The 19081-nt window shown below is 43.1% G+C and overlaps 1 protein-coding gene across 2 annotated transcripts in view; it reads right to left on the reverse strand.

The window, feature by feature from the left end:
- Positions 1 to 13263: 13263 nt before the first annotated feature.
- The window catches only part of LOC131671914 (zinc finger protein 845-like), a 37624-nt gene continuing 31806 nt past the window's right edge, over positions 13264 to 19081 (reverse strand). For both annotated transcript variants that reach the window (XM_058948714.1, XM_058948715.1), the window contains exons 9-10: positions 16104 to 16284; positions 13264 to 13900 (exon numbers count right to left, since the gene is read on the reverse strand). In XM_058948714.1, the coding sequence (XP_058804697.1) occupies positions 13673 to 13900; positions 16104 to 16284 (409 nt within the window). In that variant the 3' untranslated portion in view covers positions 13264 to 13672. The remainder of the gene's footprint in view (positions 13901 to 16103; positions 16285 to 19081) is intronic.

Here is a 19081-nt window from a genome sequence, read left to right on the forward strand (position 1 = left end):
GCTCGCCTTATCTGAATTAAAATGCGGTCTCGCCGTATTAGGACTGCTCGTATAATTATATTTAATTGCGTTATCGGCGTAGAGAGAAGAAGCCTTTGAGAGTAACCCGCTTGTTCGTTCGCTATCGGTGCCCGGTGGAAAAAAAAAAAATCTGCTGTGTTTCTAACTCTGCTGCAGCGGCTGTTGCCCGTCGTTAACGACGAACGATCGTCGGCATCTGATGCTCTCCCTCTCTCGCTCTTGCCCACGACGACACGAATGTACAACTTTGTCTTGATCCGTAGCTTCTGCAAGGTTTGCGCCCGAATATTTATGTAGGAGATTCCATTCAACGCTTTCGTGGAATCGAGTTACTTGCTACCGTCGTTTCGTTTCGCGTTCGAGTTATCTTATTTGTCGCTACATCACGACTGTCAATTTGTTTGGTTCTTCAAACGATTGGAAGAAATAATTGTTGGCGTTGGTACTTGTTTGCTTGAAAATTGATGTAACAACGAGATTGCGATAAATACATATATTATTGGCCGAAATTGAAAAGCGCGCAAAGCTGTGTTGCCGCCAAGCGACGCCAGAGCGCTCGATCGTCCTCTCGCGCGACGACGAGAGCTTGCATAAACAGCGATCGGTTCGCGAAACGCGAGTTGATCGAGGCTGGCCAAGGCCGCAAATCAACTCAACTGGATCGCGAGCTGGGTGCACGCGGTGTGCGTGTTTCACGTCTCCGCAGCTGCGGGCGCGCGCGCGGCATATTAGTGCGCGCTTAGCGATCGTAAATATGACTGGCGGGGAGCGCTTTCTCGGTAATACGGTCCCCGTTTGTACATTCCGCCGTGCTGCGGTCTGATGTCCTCTCCGCGCGGGCTTATCAATCTGCCGCACCGGGTATGCGCGTGTATGCCGTTCGCTTCAAGCTTGTACGCATACACCACGAGCGCGCGCACGGCAAAAATTAATGGGGCTTCCATCTGATAAGATCTATATATGCTTACTTATATTGAATTATGCTCGCGGGATTGTAACCGTGTAATAATTATGCGCGCTGAAAGATTTTGATGAGTTATCTCGAGCAACCGGGTTGAGTGCCTCCTTTCATTTTGTTTTTTACTTTATGCACGTACGCACCGACAGATTTTATACTTATCGCGTGGAGGAGAGAGGAGTACATCCTTCCAAGAGGGAAAAATCGCTTTAACTTTCGGCGAAAGTGATAAATTTCGGAGAGGTTGGCGTTTACGTTGCAGCAAGATATAACCACCGCGCGAAATCGTGGGAATTATGAAATCTTGTGCTCAAAACTTTTCAAGGACTGATATTCCGGCGTGGAAGGTATTCGATCGCGCTAAGCGCGAGCATTGTTTGTGCGTAAAACTGTCGAAGCAAACGAGGTCGGCCGCGCAACAATATACTCCGGCGGAAAGAAATGGAAGCAGCAGCGACGGCAGCGCATGGAGAGAGAGAGAGAGAGAAAGAGAGAGAGGGAAGGATGGGATTATACGCACGCGTTCTTCAATATCCTCCTCCTCCTCCACCTCCTTCTCTCACGCAAGCGACGGCCCTAAATCACCGCTCGCGCGGCGGGGCCCGATCGTGTCTCTCTCTCTCTCTCTCTCTCGCGCGCGCGCTCCTCTCCCTTTTTTCTTCGGATGGATTTATACTTGAGGGCCGCGCGTTGCATTTCGGGGATTCCGATCGCCGATCTCTCTTATGGTCTTATAGCGTGGACGCGTTTCCTCTGCTGCCACTATTAGTCCTCTCTCACACACGGGCTTTCTTTGCCCGCCTATAATTATCCGTGAGGCAGTGCGCCTTTGGATTTCTCGAGTTCCAACCGAGATCCATCCGTCTTTTGCACACGTCGTGAAAGAACTGCGGGACCGATTTATTTCGCGCGAGTGTACCACGCATTCGTATAAAAAACCTAATGGTATTGTTACGTCCGTCGAGAATATTCCGTGAGAGAAGACACGTGTTCCTTTTTCTGAATCGCCAAACAATTGACAGATCTGAAGGATAAATTACCCCTTTGCGACGTGAAGAAAGAAAAAGAAACACAAGCGACTGCTTTTAAGAGACTTTATAAATCAGACGTGCACTTGCGAGACTCGTTTTTCACACCCATGCGTTTATTACCGCGTATGCGGGATTTCAATATTTTATTCGAGAGAGCTTGTTAAAGGCGCGCGCGAGCGTGTGATCGTCCAAAACGGGTTTTCATTATTTCAATTATTTTTATGCGTGTAACTCTCGGTGAATCGAGAAAGTCGATCATTTTTTTTTGTATCGAAAGAGAATTGCACTTTGGTAGTAGGGTTGAAATGATGAGATGATTAAAAATCTCATATCTCTCAGACAATGTTGATTCAAATGTCTATGCAAGGCTATTGCGCAAACGATAGTTTGAGGCGGAAAATTTACACGCGTTACGTGACTTTTTACATCGCATTAAAAATTATGTTGTAGAACTTTGGAAGTGTGACGCTCTTATCTCACGGTGTTCAATCATTCAAGAACAATTTTTTTAATCGTTGGAAGTCCTGCATTAAGTTCGTCATTCATTAAATCATGTAACTTGTTGATCAGATGAATAATAGTAGACCTGATTATTCCATTGGCGTTACAAATTTATAATATACATTCTTTGTGCAGTGGTAAATTATTTACAAGAAAAATATTCAATGACGCGTTATAATTTTATCAAATCAAATAGAATGTCGCTCATGTTGAACAAGAACATTTATCATACTGTATTGAAATTTAAACAAGAACTGATAGAAAATAATCTGATGATTAAACAGTGGGCATTTTGATAATTATGCACGGTTTTATTATACACAAACTATTCTGCACAGTAATATGACGTGAATCAGCGTGTAACAATTCTAGATAAGATTTCTAATAAATAGATATTGATTTATTTACAAACAGTAGATTGCCTAATATTCATTGTACATTACTACAAGACAAATAGAGAATATTTTGGTGTATTTGAGTAGCGGAACGTTTGAATGATTCATAAAATCTTTTTTAGAATATGCAAATTCTTTATCAACCGAATAAGCTATTTTTCCAGTCGTATAGGCACAGGTGTCTTTTGCAGCCAAGCTATAGGACTTCATTTAGTATAAATATCTTGCGGATATGCCACTAGCGGTATAACTTTGCTTGTCAAAGTTCGGACTGCATCATGTTCACCAAGGCCTTGATCTTTGTCCTCTTGGGAACAAGCCTCGTGCTTGCTACCCCACTCAACGAAGACGTCGCCGAGCAACAGGTACGCTTTCTCTTGCAAAATTTCAATAGAAATCGATATGTAATTAGTTTTGTAGCATTGTTATCATTGCTCGCGTGAAATCGTTTGTCTACGCTTTGCATGTTTTCGAAAGAATATCTTTTATAGCACTAACGAACTTGAATCTACACTTGAGTGATGCTCACTCGTGCCTGAAGTAATTCATTTTTGTAACTTGCTTACTAGCGTTCAAACGTGCAATAATGGGCCATTAAGGTCATGTGTACCGTAATAGATTATTACAAAGAGGCGTTTCGATAATTACTCTTGCTCCATTACGTACAGTTCAATTTAAAACCTTCGTTGTGTCGTGACATTAAATAATTACGATATGACCCATATGTGAAATGTCATTTAAAAATATATCTCTACTTATTAGCAGATCGACAAAACCTGGCGGGAGAAGGTTAATGATTTCTTCAACAAAATTGATACTATCCTCGCCAAAACCTATAAAAAGGGCAAAGAAAGCTTCGACAAGGTCTTGACCATTGTGAAGCTTAAGAGCAAAGAATTTGCTGAGTTAGTGAAAGCTAAATGGGCCAAGCTTCAAGAGCGATTCCATGAAATCAAAAACAAATTCATGAATGATTTCCAAGAGAAGAAAAAGCTCTTCGCAAAAAAGATACAGGCCATCCGAAGGCAAGGAATTGACGTTTCTAACAAAATAGCGGCATACGTCGCAAAGACTAAGGCTGCTCTCCAATTAGAGTATGTCAAAGTCCAAGCTAAGACAAAGGAATGGTACCAGAATGTTAAGGAAGTTATCGATAATACCCGACAAACTCTGGAAGAAAAGAGCTTCATCGACATATTGAACAAGTATTTTGGTAAATACCTTCCAAAGAACAAGTTGGAGAGACTGAAGAATGAGTACGATCGTCTCAAGAAAGAAGCTAAGAGTTCCCTTGAAAAGATGAAGAAAGAACTCAGTGATGAGCTCGAGGAATTGAGAGAATCTTCACCAGATAAGTACGAAGAACTGAAATCTCGACTTTCCAAAATTCTTGCTAAAGAAAAAGCCAAGTGGGAATCTTTGATTAATAACGTGAGGCAACAGATCGCGACCATCGTCAAGAATGTTAAAGGCAAGCTCAAGGACAAGGATCTTGAAGAACATGAATTAATCGAAATCGATAATTATTAATTATTTATTGCAATTGTTTATATTACTCATGCAACTTGTAAATTTTAATTCGATAGTTGTTTAGGACACGGTGAAATAAAATTAATTATTTTGAAAGCAAATTATTATGCCTCAGCACCCTAATAATATTAAATTGAAATCATAATGTATGTATCAAGATGTACCAGACTCGGCAAACCAATTGCAACAGGTAAATTTTTGAACGTTATATTTTTTCAATCAATTAATTAAATGATATTGAGTTTGAAAGAACTGTAGCTTAGACCATTAACGTATGTTATTTGGTGGAAATGAAATTTTTCACGGCATCATGAAAATTAAATTAGTTACAAGACATTGTTTAGTAATGTTCGTTTTGTACAGTTATCGATCGTACATGTTTCCATTCAATATGAATTTTTAAGCTTGTATTCTTTAACACAATGCTTTTTTATTGAACATAAAAAATAACATATTGATTTTGAAAAAAGAAGTATTATCTCGCATTGTAATTTCCTACAGAAAAATTAATTAAAAATCAATTGGCACAATATATCAGTAGTGTCTCCAATAATTTAGAATTAGTATCTCTACGAAATGAACTTTATTCATTCTTATTACTTTATTCAAAATCATTAAGCATCGCTTTAAAATTAAATGAAATATTAAATAACGTCGAATGAATCAAATATATTGAAATATTTGATGAGTAAAAATATTGCTGATCTATGGATAAATACAAAAAAAAATTATATCATTTAATATATTGAACAGATTCGCATTTATTTATCGAATCCTACATAATTTAATTAGGTACAACTCTTTTTCTTTTTGCCATGGTTTCTCTAACCAAATTATCAGCTTCTACTTTCCATTTATCAAGTTCCTTTTCAAGATTATTCAATTGGGTTTCAACAGCTTTGTCTAGGTCTTTTTGTAGTTTATCCAATGCTTCCTTACCCGAATCGGCAAGATCTTGATTCGACTGTTTCACTTCTTCACATGTTTGCATATTCGCTGCAGCGGCCAAAACGTCAACTAGACCTTGCATTTCTTCAATTGCTCGTTTTATAATGCTGTTCTTTATATTGTCAAGATTCTGTGAATAGCGAGTCTTGATTTCATCATATTTTTTCATAGCTTGCTGAATTTTATCCGAACCATAGTCCGTGACACCTAGTCCGATTTGGATAAGGATGTCAAAGGTTTTCCTATAAGGATATGTTACGAAGGAAGTTGCCTTTTTTATCCAGGATCCCACAGTTTCGAAAATACCACGGGACTGAAATGAAGAAAATTTTTAATTAAAAGTAATTAAATTTTATGATAGTATTTGATATTACTGTAAAATTCATTGCCTGTGGGTCAGTTAAATCATAACTTCTGTCATACTCTGTTGAGTCTACCTGTAAAAAAATTGTTGAAAAATTAATAAAGAAGTATAAATGTCGCGGCTAAAAAATAGAATTAATATTGTATACTTACTAAAGTGCATGCTACAACAAGGAGAATAAGAATTTTGGTGAACATTGTAAGTCAGTGATCGGTACCGTTCTGATGCGGATACTATCATGCGAAGTGAGTTTATGTTTCTTTTTAAATATGCAATATTGACCGGAGAAAATCACAATATTGATAGAGTTCAATTTTTAGTGGCTTTCTGTCAATAATAAAGATTTGATTTAAGAATTGATTTAAGGATTGGTTTCATTAGGGAATTTGTAGGCCCAGTCATTCAATGTCATTTGTTTCCAAGAATTACGTTTTATTTTGTTTGCTTATTAACAGCTGTTTGAAAAAACTAAATGCGTCATTATGTAGGTTTGGTTTGCGCAATTCGTAAGGAAAGCCTTGTGCTGCATGAAGATTTGTTAAAATTTTCAATGAAAAGCTCACAGAGTGCAAGTTACGATAAAAAAAGCTTAGACAGTTGAAAACAAAATTATGATACATGAATCTGACGATTCTTCATATTTCTTGATAATTCAGCCGATGAAACATTAAGTCACGTTAACGCTTTTTTCTCACTGTGGCTTAAGACTAGAGACGGTCGGCTATTGTGCGCTATTGTGCAAACAGTAGTTCGAGGAGGAAAAAATCTTATTAAAAATAATTTTTTCGTAGAATTTTTCAAGATATTATGTCACTTAATGATTCAAAAGTAAATTTTTAATCAATATCATAAATCAATATGTTCAATGTCCTAAGAAGTAAAGTTTGCTTTCCCCTGGCTTTCAGTCAGTGACGAAGAATTGATCGAATCAGGTAACTTGTAGATTCAATCTACCGTTCAATGCCATTCATCGTCAAGAATTACATCTGGTTTTGGCTGCTCACTAGCAATTCGTGGAAGAAGCTGAACACGCGATTATCCAGGTTTAGTGTGCGAAGTTCGTAACAAAAGCGCGGTGCTCCATACAAATTTCTCAACACTCTCAATACGAAATGGCTTACACGGCGCAAGCCACGACGGATAGCTTGCAATGTGCCGTTGCCATTGTCAGCAAGTTCGCAGCGAGAGTCCGACAGAAGCATCTCATTTACGATTCTCCGAATTCTTAATAACTCGGCCAACGAAGCAATAAGTGGTGTCGCGCGCGGGGGGAGCGAGCCGCGCTGAATTCGCAGCCTGCCACACGCATCCCTTGATCCCTCGAGGCGGATCCCGAATGCCAAGGCGTCCCTTCTGTATTCTTTATCGTCGGCTCGGAATGCTTGATAACGTTTGATTTGTTTCAGTCGTAAATAGCGCTCGGCTTGCAATATGTGCGCTGCCTGCTGCCGTGGATATACGTGTCATATACGCAACGCCGGGCTACGTGAGCAACGTGAGAGCACGTGTCCGATTTTTTTTTTCCTCCCTTTCCTTCCTGCCCGCCGCGTAATATGCCGCAGCGTCTTATCTACGGTTATGTTTATTTGCTGAAGTCGTAATTGACGCGCGCCACACCGCCGGCAGGACCATTGTGCGCGCGGGGAATTCGCTTTCGTGGCGCAGCTTATTCATTTTTGTGCTTTGTGCGAGCCACGCTCCACGGTGTGTTCGAGGCGAACACGTGCGGCCAAATCACAAGAATCACTGGAGATGAGAAAGCGAAAGCGTGCGCGATGGAAGCCTCTCGTTGTAGCAGTGGACTTGTTCGCGAATGCTATGGCAGTGTGCGTGCGAACGAGGAAGAATTATTCAAAACCTGATTATCGAGGACTTTTGGCCTGTGAACTCAAGTGTTCCAATTATACAGCACTTTCAAATTCAATTACATATTTATCAAGATTACGTTGACAGCGCCTGACATTTCGGCTTATTTCAACCGCAGACTCAATCGAATGTGTTATGATATTTTATCCTGTGTTTGAGCTCGGCAAACACTCGTGCGAAAAAAAAAGCCAGAGCGCGCGGCAACTGCGCCAACAGGAAAAAAAGAAGAGTCTGCTTGATAAAAGACGAGAATGCTAATTGAAAGAAAATCTAAAAAGGAGATCAGCGCCGAGAACAAAGCATCGCATAGGAGAGCGCGATAAAGAGCGAGGGTAGAGAAAAAGAAGTGACTCGCGGGACAAGAGACGCATAGATAGGCCTGGCGTACGGAAGCAATTGATGGGACAGGGTGGCGCGTTTGTCGAGCTAATTACCGGGTGGGAAGGCGCGCTCAAGCTCGGCGCGCAACACACAAACGGCATTAAGGTCGCCCTGCCATCAATCGCATCCGCGGACCTCACGCGCGCGCGCGCGCGCGCGACTGCGAGAGGGATTCTCGGTTTCTTTTATACCTCGGCGAACGAGCGCCCCAGCGAGACGTAATTGGCCGGACGCTCGGAAATTAATTGGAGGCGACGCGCGCGCGCACTTTGACGCCCAGCTCGTCGCACGCATTCCTCGCGATTCGCGCCGCCTTCGGCCGCGCGCGAGATTATCGAGATAATCACTCGTCGTCTTCTCCCTTTCCCCTTTCATTTTCTCGATTTGCTTTCTTTAGGCGCGCTCGATTAATTCAGGCGAGCCCGACGGAAGAGCCGAGGAAATTTCGTGTACGATGTGCTTCGAAAAAGCGATTGCACAACGACGGGAAGAAAATGCAAACTGCAAAAATAATACCCGGACTTAGACTTGCCATCGATTAATTGAGCGATCATATGCAATAAAACGAAGTTATTCGTCAAATGATCTCAGCATTAACGGTATATCACGGTCCACCCCCGTGTAAGTACCAGCACCCCACGTAGCCGCACATAAAACGTCGTATCGCGCGCTGCTAAGTACTTACCCTGTATGGTGTATGTGCAAGCATAGAAATCAACCCTCGTGCTTGCGCGGTTAGTCGTCGAGTTCGCTTGTCTTGCAAGTCTGTATTTACGGTACCACAGCGCCGAGCTCTTCCTTATGTCCTGCGTCTTAGGGGACAAATTTCCAGGTGTAATTGGGGGAATGAAATCCGCAGAATTCCAAAGCCCGTGTGGCTGCTCTAATGAGACTCCTTGCCCGATTTGCCACTGACAAATTCAGAGCTTGCACGCTTGATTTAAATCATTAGCGTTTTCGCCTGCAGTTTTCTTTGCTCTTTTCAACTGATGTTGCTTTTTCAACTTTGGAATGACATTTATTTTCTGCGTAAATGCTACTTGCTCCATTTAATTTTCTTCTTTACCATTTGCTGGCATATTATGTTATAATTTTCATGTGCTCATCGACATGTCAAAATCATTTGACGATCAACAGAGTGGGTCGGAAAATGTGTTGCAAGAAACTCGCACGAAATAAAGCATACGTTACTTGCTTTTATATCATTAAATTCTTATTCTTACAATTTCTGTAGCACACTGCTAAGTTTTTAATTTACAAAACGTGCGAACAAAGTTGCTGAAGAAAGTCAAGGTGTAAGAGACAAAATTATTTAAGTGGGAAAAATATTAGTGAAAAACCAATATCGATGATTTTTTCAGCAGTAACATAAGTGGAAGGAAAAAATTGATAGGGAAGATGGGTGGCACAGTCAAGGGTGCACAGAAAGAAAGTTATGACGTAATGAAAATAGGTGACGTGCGTGATGAAAGGAAGCTGATGGATGAAATTTTTGAAAATGACTTCAGGCATAAACCAATGTCGGTTTGAATGAAAGTATTACATCTTAGTTGTTCAAGTGCGATATTTTGATGCATAATGCATAAACAGAAAATTATATGACTAACCTAATAAATTGCGTTACTGTCTATGCTTTCACCTCATTTATTGGGTCATGAATCTTTTCCAAACAGCTTGTCAGTTTGTACTCTGCATTTTTCGGAAAGGAAGTTGAACTGGTTATCGAAGAATATCATTTAACTATAATTTGGGAATTGCTTCGACTTGAGAAAGAAATGTCAGAATACGCGATTGATTGCTGGAATGAGGAGGCTTCAGAGTAGCTGTCGAATCCAATGACCATCGCAACGGACATTCTCATGGTAGAACAGTCTGTGCCGTATTTTGCAAAAAAAAAAAAGGTAAATAACGTAGGAAAGGCCTCACAGCTCGTTATCGCGGAAATGAGACGGAATGTTGGACGGCATTATGTCTGGCAGCTGCCGCACGAGAAAGGGCACACGCGCGCGAAATGAGGGTGTCGTTCTCGTTCTCTTGTGAACTGGCAACCCCTGTGGCCCACGTTATATCTTCATTAACTCCTGGCTAACGCTGCCGTCGTGACTTCTTAGATGCTCGCTCGAGTGTACCTACATTTTATTTTCCGTTTCGCTCAGTGCTTGATATTTATTTTAATGCTCGTGCGTGTACGCCAGTGCAAAGGCATCGTTTGGCATTACACGTTTCAATAAATCGTACGATATCTCAGCCATTGTTCTGAACTGATTTTTGTGCACTGCGAAATTGTACGTTTTTTAAGATTTGCTCGCTGCTTTCGCAATTTCACTGCGAAGCTGCGAAAACTCGAAAGTGCATTATCCTCGGAAGCTGTCAGAACAGTATGCTGCCGACTTGTTTCATTAGAGGAGAAAAATTAAATGTATTGAATAGCAGCTGAAGAATCGAGTGAATAGCAAAACAAGCAAAGCACGCGAAAGGAGTAAAAGAAAAAAAAAGAAAGGGGAACGCGAGGCGCAACAATCGCGTCAGTTTAAGATCAGTTAAAACAAAAGGCCCCGTTGGCTCGGAGGCGCGTGTCCTATCCTTGCAGAGGTTCTCACAAGCTACACGTCCCTTTTGTCTTCCTCGCTCGCACGTGTAGCTTATTCGTATTCGCAAAACAACGAGCTGAAGAATTCCACCAGGGCGAGATCGGGACACATCGTTATGGTGCCCTTTCTTGCAGTAACCTCAATCTTCCACCGTGCTCGTAAATATTCGGCTGTCGAATAATGCCAGCCAAGGTAATGAAGGACATCTTACGTTAATTAACCGATAAATTATCCTTCAACACCCACTACACCGAGCAACTACACTGTCTGTCTATATCATTTATTCTTTTAGCTTTTTTCTACTTTCACTTCTGAGAATTGCCTCTTATTCTTTTTCTCTTACTAGTGTTATTTAACGCGTGTATATGTCCAGGCGAATAAATCATGCTGTTTGAAATACACTACATGCATCGTATTCATTGATCAATATAAATAGAATTTGCAACCTTTTTTTATAAAAACCGATCAATTTTTAGTTATTTCAAGACGTACCAGAAAAGTTATCTAATAGACTATAATTAAATCTATGATTGATAAAATGTACTCAAGCTGTTATACTATTATACAATAATAAACCTTATATACTCAATAATAGTGGTTATGGCCCTATAATCTTAGCGGGAGTAATATATTTAACATCGTATGTATTTTTGTTAAAATCGTCGTCGTTAAGAACACCCGTGAACATTATTTCAATTTAATGGGTTGAATATTCTGATAATTAGTTTCCGTTGCCCGCGTGCCTCTTAATTTTGTACAAAACATAAAAAGGAATTTTCCTCCATTTCATTTTATTCACTTTCTCTATCTTCCAACTAAATTTTAAGAAAATATTAATTTTAGTATCGGTGATGGTTATAAAATTATTAATTTATACTAATAATTTCAAAATATAATCTCTTATGTTCTTAAAATTTTCTGTCATAGAGTACACAAAAATTAAAAGTTTCGTTCTTTTTTTCGCATTCAGCAATCATTACGCTGGATGTTGGCGACTTATCATTTTTTAAAGATAGGATTCTGGTTCCTTTTTACTCGACGCGAAATTTCTCGTCTATCGGATACATCTTATTTTTCATACCAATTTAGTTAATATTTTAATTTTAACGTCATTAATCTGATATTTTAAATTTAATTACTTGTAATTCACACCGAGTTTCTCGCCACGTTTCTCATGCAATGTCTGCACTCTGCCTATCAAAGCTTATCTGGATATTGTATTTTATAAATATGCGTGTGCACGCGTAACAAATGTCTTGCTTGTAATTATTAAAAATGAGTCGATCAAAATAGCACTTGCGTTTAGAACTTTGGCCCCTCGTTAATAAATTGTTAGTGTAGCGAACGACAGGGGAGAGCAGCAAATTACAGCAGTCGGCATTGAGCGAATGCGAGCTTAAAAGCTGCATAAAATATATCGAAATAAATCAGTTGGGCGAGGTAGAAAATTATTAGTCAGCCTAATGGTGACGCCGTACTAATCAACAATGAGCTACGAGGTAAAAGCACAGTATAACCTCGTGCGTCAAGTCCTCTCATTAAAAGCCTGCTGGATAAGCATCGGCCTGGCACCTTGGCACACGCTTTTACGTCAAAGGGGCAGGTCTTTACAGCCGCGAGGCTCGCGCGACAGAGAGAGAGAGAGAGAGAGAGAGAGAGAGAGCGAGCGAGAATATAAACTCGGACAATTCGTGCGAGCTGGTCGTAGATCAGGTGCCACTAACTACTTCCTGCGCGGCAGCAGCGGCGGAAACCGGAGAGCCGCGGCTGAATATCAGCTGTTATACGCGGTGGCGGCGATGAGGATGCTTAACGTCACATTATTCACGAAGAAGTTGTTTAGAGGCTTGCCACAGATAAGTTACGTAGCGGCTTCGAATTTCCACATATTTACGATACTTATCGAGCTGGAAAAGGCGACGAGCGTGCATACATACGAGTACGCGAAGCCTTGTTTCCTCTCTCTTCGCCGTTGCATGAAATCCCAGCGAAAACTTACCGTGGGGGATTGCCGCGGGTACGCGCGTTTATGAATTTATGAGCCGCTTGCTGGATTACCTTACCCAACTTACTCGTTGGCGCTGGATTTATGCTTTCGCGTGGCGAGCGCCAGAGGAAAAATCAATTTTGACCAGCTACTTTTCGCCTAATCGCGCGATCTCTCGCTACGCTGCGCGCGCTGACGGCGTACCTCGCCGCGTGCGCCTGCTTGTGCGCCTTATCGGCAGGGAAATATGCGGCAAATTACGTTTGTTGAACTGCGCGCACGGCGAGGCGGACGTCGAACAGGGAATCCAGGATTTTTACGCTTTCCCGTAAATCGTCATTGCGATAATCGCGTATTTTTGCAAGCTGTTACTGCCTCGGCGCTCCAAACGAAAGGGAACGAAAGGGAACGAAAGAAGCTGCCCGCTCTTGGGAAATGTCAAACGCGTATTACGAGCCGCGTTAATCTACAATAACTTTGATAACTGTTATCACAATATTGAAGCTGAACGCAAGTGCGGGCGCTATTAGCCGAGTAATAATCGTTGCAATTACAAGCGCGTCAGAGCATCGCGAGCCATTAAGAGGACGTCGAACAAGCTCTCGGGTCATCGTCGGTATGAGAATGACCGAATGGCCGTTAATCGTCGATGCAAGAACGAGCCGCGCGCGTGCATTCCTCCCGAGAATACTCGGGCTTTCAATGTTTCAAGAGTTGCGCACTCGGCTGGATTAGGAATAGCGCGCGAGTGCGACGTTAATTTGAATTACAATCGGCGATTTTATTGAACGGCGTAAATTATGGTAAGGTCGTACCGAAAGATACAGGAAAGCCGGGAATTTTAATTTGTCAGGGGAATGAAAGATTCGAAAGTGGAAAGGACGCTTTATTGGGTTTTTATCGGCCAAAGATTTTATGCGTCGATATTTATCGTCGGAGCTCTGCCGCCGGGCATTGATATTTTATTTACAAGCGCGCGCGCATCGCGCTACAATCTTTTCTGCGCGCGGTGGTCCGGTGTCGACGGTAGCGCATTAAAGCTAAGTTACACTGATTTTCTCGCGAAGGAGCAATTTTACCACGCGCAAAAACCTAACGATTATTTATTACGGGTCTTGGCCGCGCACGACTTGCTCAAGATCTTGGAAACGTAAGTGGTCGCGTGATTTGCCGTCGGGTATTTGTCCGGGTGAGATACCAGCAAGTGCGCCTTCAACACCTTGGAAAAGTTCGTCCGAAACGGCTCGCCGTTCTCGCACCACTCGCACTGATAGATCGTCTTGCCGGGATGCCTGCTCGTCGACAGCACGTGCTTCCTCAAATTTTCCTGCAACGAAACAATCTCCATCAGCTTCATTGACTCTTCGGAAGCCCGGGACAGTTTGAGAAGCTCTAAAAGTCGGGGCTCTTCGTAAACAAGTCGACGTCATTATCCCCGCGTCAAATAAATCAGCCAGGCGCACGTAGCCTCTTGGATTTAATCGTCAAAATGCCTTTTCTCCTTTTTCGCAGGGCCACAGGCTGACAAAAGGCCAATCCGCCGGGCGTTAAGCGTTTACACCTCGGCGAGGTTATAAACCGGTAGGCGGTTCAACGGTAAACTCGTATATTGGTGTCGTTAAGCCGCCCGGCAGCGGCGCCTTCGGCCGCGAGTCGAGAGGAGCCCACGAGCCGCCCGAGCCGCGCGCGTACGAGTAGGGGCAATGAAAGACGCCGATAATATGGGCGCTCCGAGGCTGCGAGCAACAGCCTCTCGGATAAAGGCTCCGCGCACATGGCCAGCTCGACTCACGCTTAATATCTCGTTCCTTCGGTTTTTCGCCGATCCTATTCCGTGCGTTCCGCCCGTTCCGCTCGTTCCGCTCGATGTCTCCTTCGAGCCAACGCACGCAGCTTGCGCCTGATTCGCCAAAGGACGAGCTGACGTTCGCACGGCGAGCAATGGCTTCCATACCACGTGACGCGCGGAATGCCTCGGCAATAGCCCAACGAGCACTCTAGCCGCTTAACGACTACAAGCTGGAGATCCGGAAGCGAGTGCTAATGAGCCAGCGAGGAAAATAGAATCCGAATCCAGTGAGCGATCCAGCGAAATCAATCGGCAGTGCCACGAAAACGACGGCTGAGAAAGGAAGCAAGGAAGCCGAGTAGCCGAGCGCGCAGTCGTAAAGATGGGTAGCAGCCTCGGACGTGAAATTTCGTTTCCCATAAGTAAATCTCGCTCCTCCCGCCGTCCTTCCAACCAGTTTCTACGCGGCCGGCGTCCTCCGCCCGTCTCCGTCGGCCGCCTCGGCGCGACGTCTCTTCGGCTCGCGGCGCCGCTGGGCGCAACCTGCGAGCCAGCGCTGCCGTCGCGGCGCGAGCGCGACAATTAGCGACGTCGCGGCCGCCTCGACGCGCGACCGAGATTGTAATGAGCTCGAGCGCGCTATCAAAGGCGCGACGGCGACAAGAGCCACGTCAGCGCGTATCTGCGCTAAAGAGAGATCGCCGCGCGATCCCCGGGCATTAGCATACCTGCGCGAGCACAATTAACTCGTTATCTTATCGAGGGCTGGGCTGCCGCCGCTCGGATGAAAAAGGGAGGCCCGACAGAAACGCTAAGGGCCTCGCTGCTTAATTTACACCAGAGCGGCAATAATCCCGGCGACCACACCGTCATGGCGCTCTTCACGCTCTCCGTTGCGTTTCATTCGTTTTGTGGAACGCTCGATTTTTCGAATCGAGATAAGAGCCGAGTGCTACATTGTTTTTCTTAATGAATATGCGCTGCGGTCGCGCCGAGTCCGCGATGACAGGTGAGCCAGGTTGGACACGAACGTCGGCCGAACGCCGCTGTTGCGGTGGACGTCTCGCGGCTAAAATTCGTTTTTGGATTACGATTGCTTGTGAAAAATCTCATCGAAATATTATCGAATACACACCCTCGGGGCCCGGGTACTTGACGACGATAATATACTCAAAAACGAGCAACGGTTCGCCGCGAAATCGTGGCCCGAACGATTAGCGATCGAACTTTCCCCGCTAACGAATAGAAGAAACGCATAAGCGCATCTTATCGCTTGTTAGCCTATCGGCGTTACATTGTAATGGCGACGCGAGTCTTGGGTTAATCGAAAAACGGCTACCACTGCGCGGTAGGTCGTGAGCCGTTGCCGTGGCGCGGCTGCCTCTTCTTCTTTTCTTTTATACCGGGGAAGCATTCCGATAAGGTTAATCAGCGGCTGGATTCAAGATTTATACGAAGCGCCCATCTCCCCGCTCGTTTGGGATTTCAAGTCTAGCGAATGCTTCTTGTTTTCGTTTTCCAATCCGATGACGGCTGCATTTATTGGCTTACAAGCACTACTTTCTCCAAATTGCTATCAAAGCTCGAGCTTTCGAGCAACGTTTACCTCGCTTGCGCCTCGGTTTTAATTAAGATGCATAAACACGTACGATAAGATAATTATACCCGAAGGGCCGTTCTAACAACAGTTCGCACGGGAACGAGAAGGATTATTGAAAATAATTAAGGCGTTATGACTTACCAAATTACTACTCGCGTAATTGCAATGAGGACAATTGTAAGGCCTTTGCCCTGTGTGCAAGCGAATGTGACGCTTCAGATGGGAGCTAAGGCTCGTTCGGAATCTGCACTCTGCGTATGGGCATGTGTGTTGTGCAGTGCTGCCCTCTGCGCTGCTGGATGTCTCGTGTCTCTTACGATGTCTGCAAATTCAAAGTGCGTTTGATGGACAAATTATTAGAGATAATTGTGTCTCAAACTTTGCATCAGAATACTTAGACAGCGAGCATTGCCAATAATACAGCGTAGAAAAAAGAAAACATTTACCTGTTATATAATACTGATCAAGTTATATACTATTGAAATAGCAAGAAAGATTATTGCCATGATATTAGTACTGATCGGATAGAATTTTCATTTGGCAACTAGTGGCAATCCATCTGGTGCGGTATGCGTATGTCTAACAATCATCAATTGATGACGAGTTTATTATTCTACTCGTAAAAGAAAAGAAGAAGAAATCAATGAAAAAGTTATAAAAGCGATTCCCTAATGAACTAACCTGCTAAGCTAAATAATACGTGTATGCGTAGTGAAACAAACTGGCAAACGAAGGTGTTAATCATCGCGGCATAGGCCATAGCTGTGGGTGCGCGCGCGAGGAAATCGAGTGATTATCACCGCGTACGCAGCAGCGGTAGCGTCGCGCAACGAAGTTTATGGTCGTCTATGGGCCGAAAGCGCGGTAGGCGATTACTGATTATGAGTGATGCGATATGCGCGGCCGATACTGCCGTGGCGCCGCGCGCACCGTGGAAGTGAGAGAGAGAGAGAGAGAGAGAGCGCTGTATCAGCCTGACGCGTTTAATTAAAATCCCGTGTGATTTAGTCGCTCGGCGGAGCGCGCGCGAGCCGTCGCGGCGCGACGAGGGACGCGAGATAGCCGTGCCGGAAAGAAGGCGCGCCCGAGAGGCCGACAAAAAAAAAAAAAAAAAAAGAAAAAACAAAAAAGAGAAAAAAAAAAAAACAGCGACAAAGCCATCCTCTGCACAGCTGCTTATTGCAGATTACGCTCCGCTTATTGTTCGCTCGTCCGCGTCGCTTCATCCGCGCGAATTGTCGATCAACGCGCGCGGCTTTCACGGTATTGCTGCTTACGCGCATCCATTAGCTCGCACGCCGTTTTCTCCGTCATTCTCGCGGGCTCATGCGGCCAGCAGATGCAAAGCCGATGAGTATTGGCGAACGCGACCAATATTCATCGACAAATATACAATTACAAAGTCCAAAATAATCGAGTGGAAAGCAGGTATGACGAATTTGAAAATCGATTTATAAAAGCGCGTGCGCGAGCTTCCGCAATAAAACACCGCGAGACGTCAGGTGGCTGATATAACGCTCTAAACCGATGCACCGGCTGTTCAGTGCAGTCCAACTCTTCGGTTTTTACACATCTCGTTCGGATTTTCAGTTCGCTTTTGCGTCGTCGTTTTGCTTGTTTCGCACGGCTGCAGAGCGGAAAAAGAGCGAGGGGTCGAATAGAAAAAGAGTTGTAGAGAAAGAGAGTGCAAGGCCAAACGTAGGGTCACTTAATTGCTGGAAAATTGAAAACGAGCTAGCAAAGTTTAAATGTACTGAGAGTGAGAGATGAATCTCTCTGTGTGGCAGCGTATTTTCGCTTTAGTATAGCCTGGCTCTTGCCGAGTACTTTATGCCTTATGTTTTACAGATTATTTATATTCTTGAGTGTTGTTAATTATTATCCACAAAAGAAAAATTTTTTTAAGTACCATTAAAAGTGACAAGTAACATTTCAGTACACCATACCAATACATCATGAAATTGTTAAAACAATGAGAACAATGACTTCTATAACTTATAGAAGATTTTACTATGATCACGTTCAGTTTTAGAATTAAAAATAACATTCACCATGGAGTTTATTTGTCAATAACTTATATACAACACTATACTATTTGTACCGATATTAACTATATAATTCATAGAAATGTCATAATCGGAGTTGTATAAAAATGATATAATTTTTAATTTTAATAAAAAATAAATCATATCGAACGTAATAAACATATAATAACATAATAACATTTGGCAATCGTTTAACCTTTTACATTTCATGGTACTTTAAATATTGCAAAGTTTGAATCATGCTGTCGTTTGTTGAAAAACAAAAGCAACAACAACAATCTCACGTGAAAACATGCCAAACAAATCGCGAAGCACATAACGAATTACCAGACTGATAAACATGAAGTCGTGCTCGCGGAGTAATAAAAAAAAGGCAAACGTAATAAATCACGTGGCGAGCAAATCTGAACATTAAAAGGCCGCAATATCATTCAATAATTCTAATGAAAATATCCGTGGCTCGCGAATAAGGGACATGCATCACCGACGGCTTATCTTATTTACGGCCGTGATAAATAACGCGCGCGCAGCCCGTACACACACGAAAACTGCCGCCGCATATGCATCTTCGCGTGCGATTGTTTTCTCTCACTTTTTTTTATTTTTTCGCCCTGTGCACTTCATGAAATATGAAATATAAAGAGCGTAAGCGCGCTCAATGAAATTACAGCGGAAAGAGAGAAATAGAGAGAGAGAGAGAGAGAGAGAGAGAGAAAGGCTACAAGTGTGTAGCGGAAAAATAAAGAAAATGGAGTGTCTATTGGCCAACAATTATCATACATGAGAAATGTAACTATCAATTTATGAGCCATAACGAGTATCCGCCGCAGGTGTAGGCACCTGACGCCTCGCTGAGTTACAAGCACGATTAAAAATTATTCACTCTCTTTCTCTCTCTCTCTATCTGGCGATATGCACATCCCCGCCTCATGCATAATTAAAGCTGTCCGCCGCAAATCTGATTCACTTGGCATCGATTCACCAGTTATTTTCCTTTTCTTTATCGACCAACAATGTTTCAAGCGACGCTTATCTATCAGTATGATCATTACGGATCTTTTTCTTGCACTGTGG

Source organism: Phymastichus coffea, unplaced genomic scaffold (genome assembly GCF_024137745.1).
Source record: "Phymastichus coffea isolate CEN01 unplaced genomic scaffold, Cenicafe_Pcof_1.1 PCOF00138, whole genome shotgun sequence".
NCBI classification, from domain to species: Eukaryota; Metazoa; Arthropoda; class Insecta; order Hymenoptera; family Eulophidae; genus Phymastichus; species Phymastichus coffea.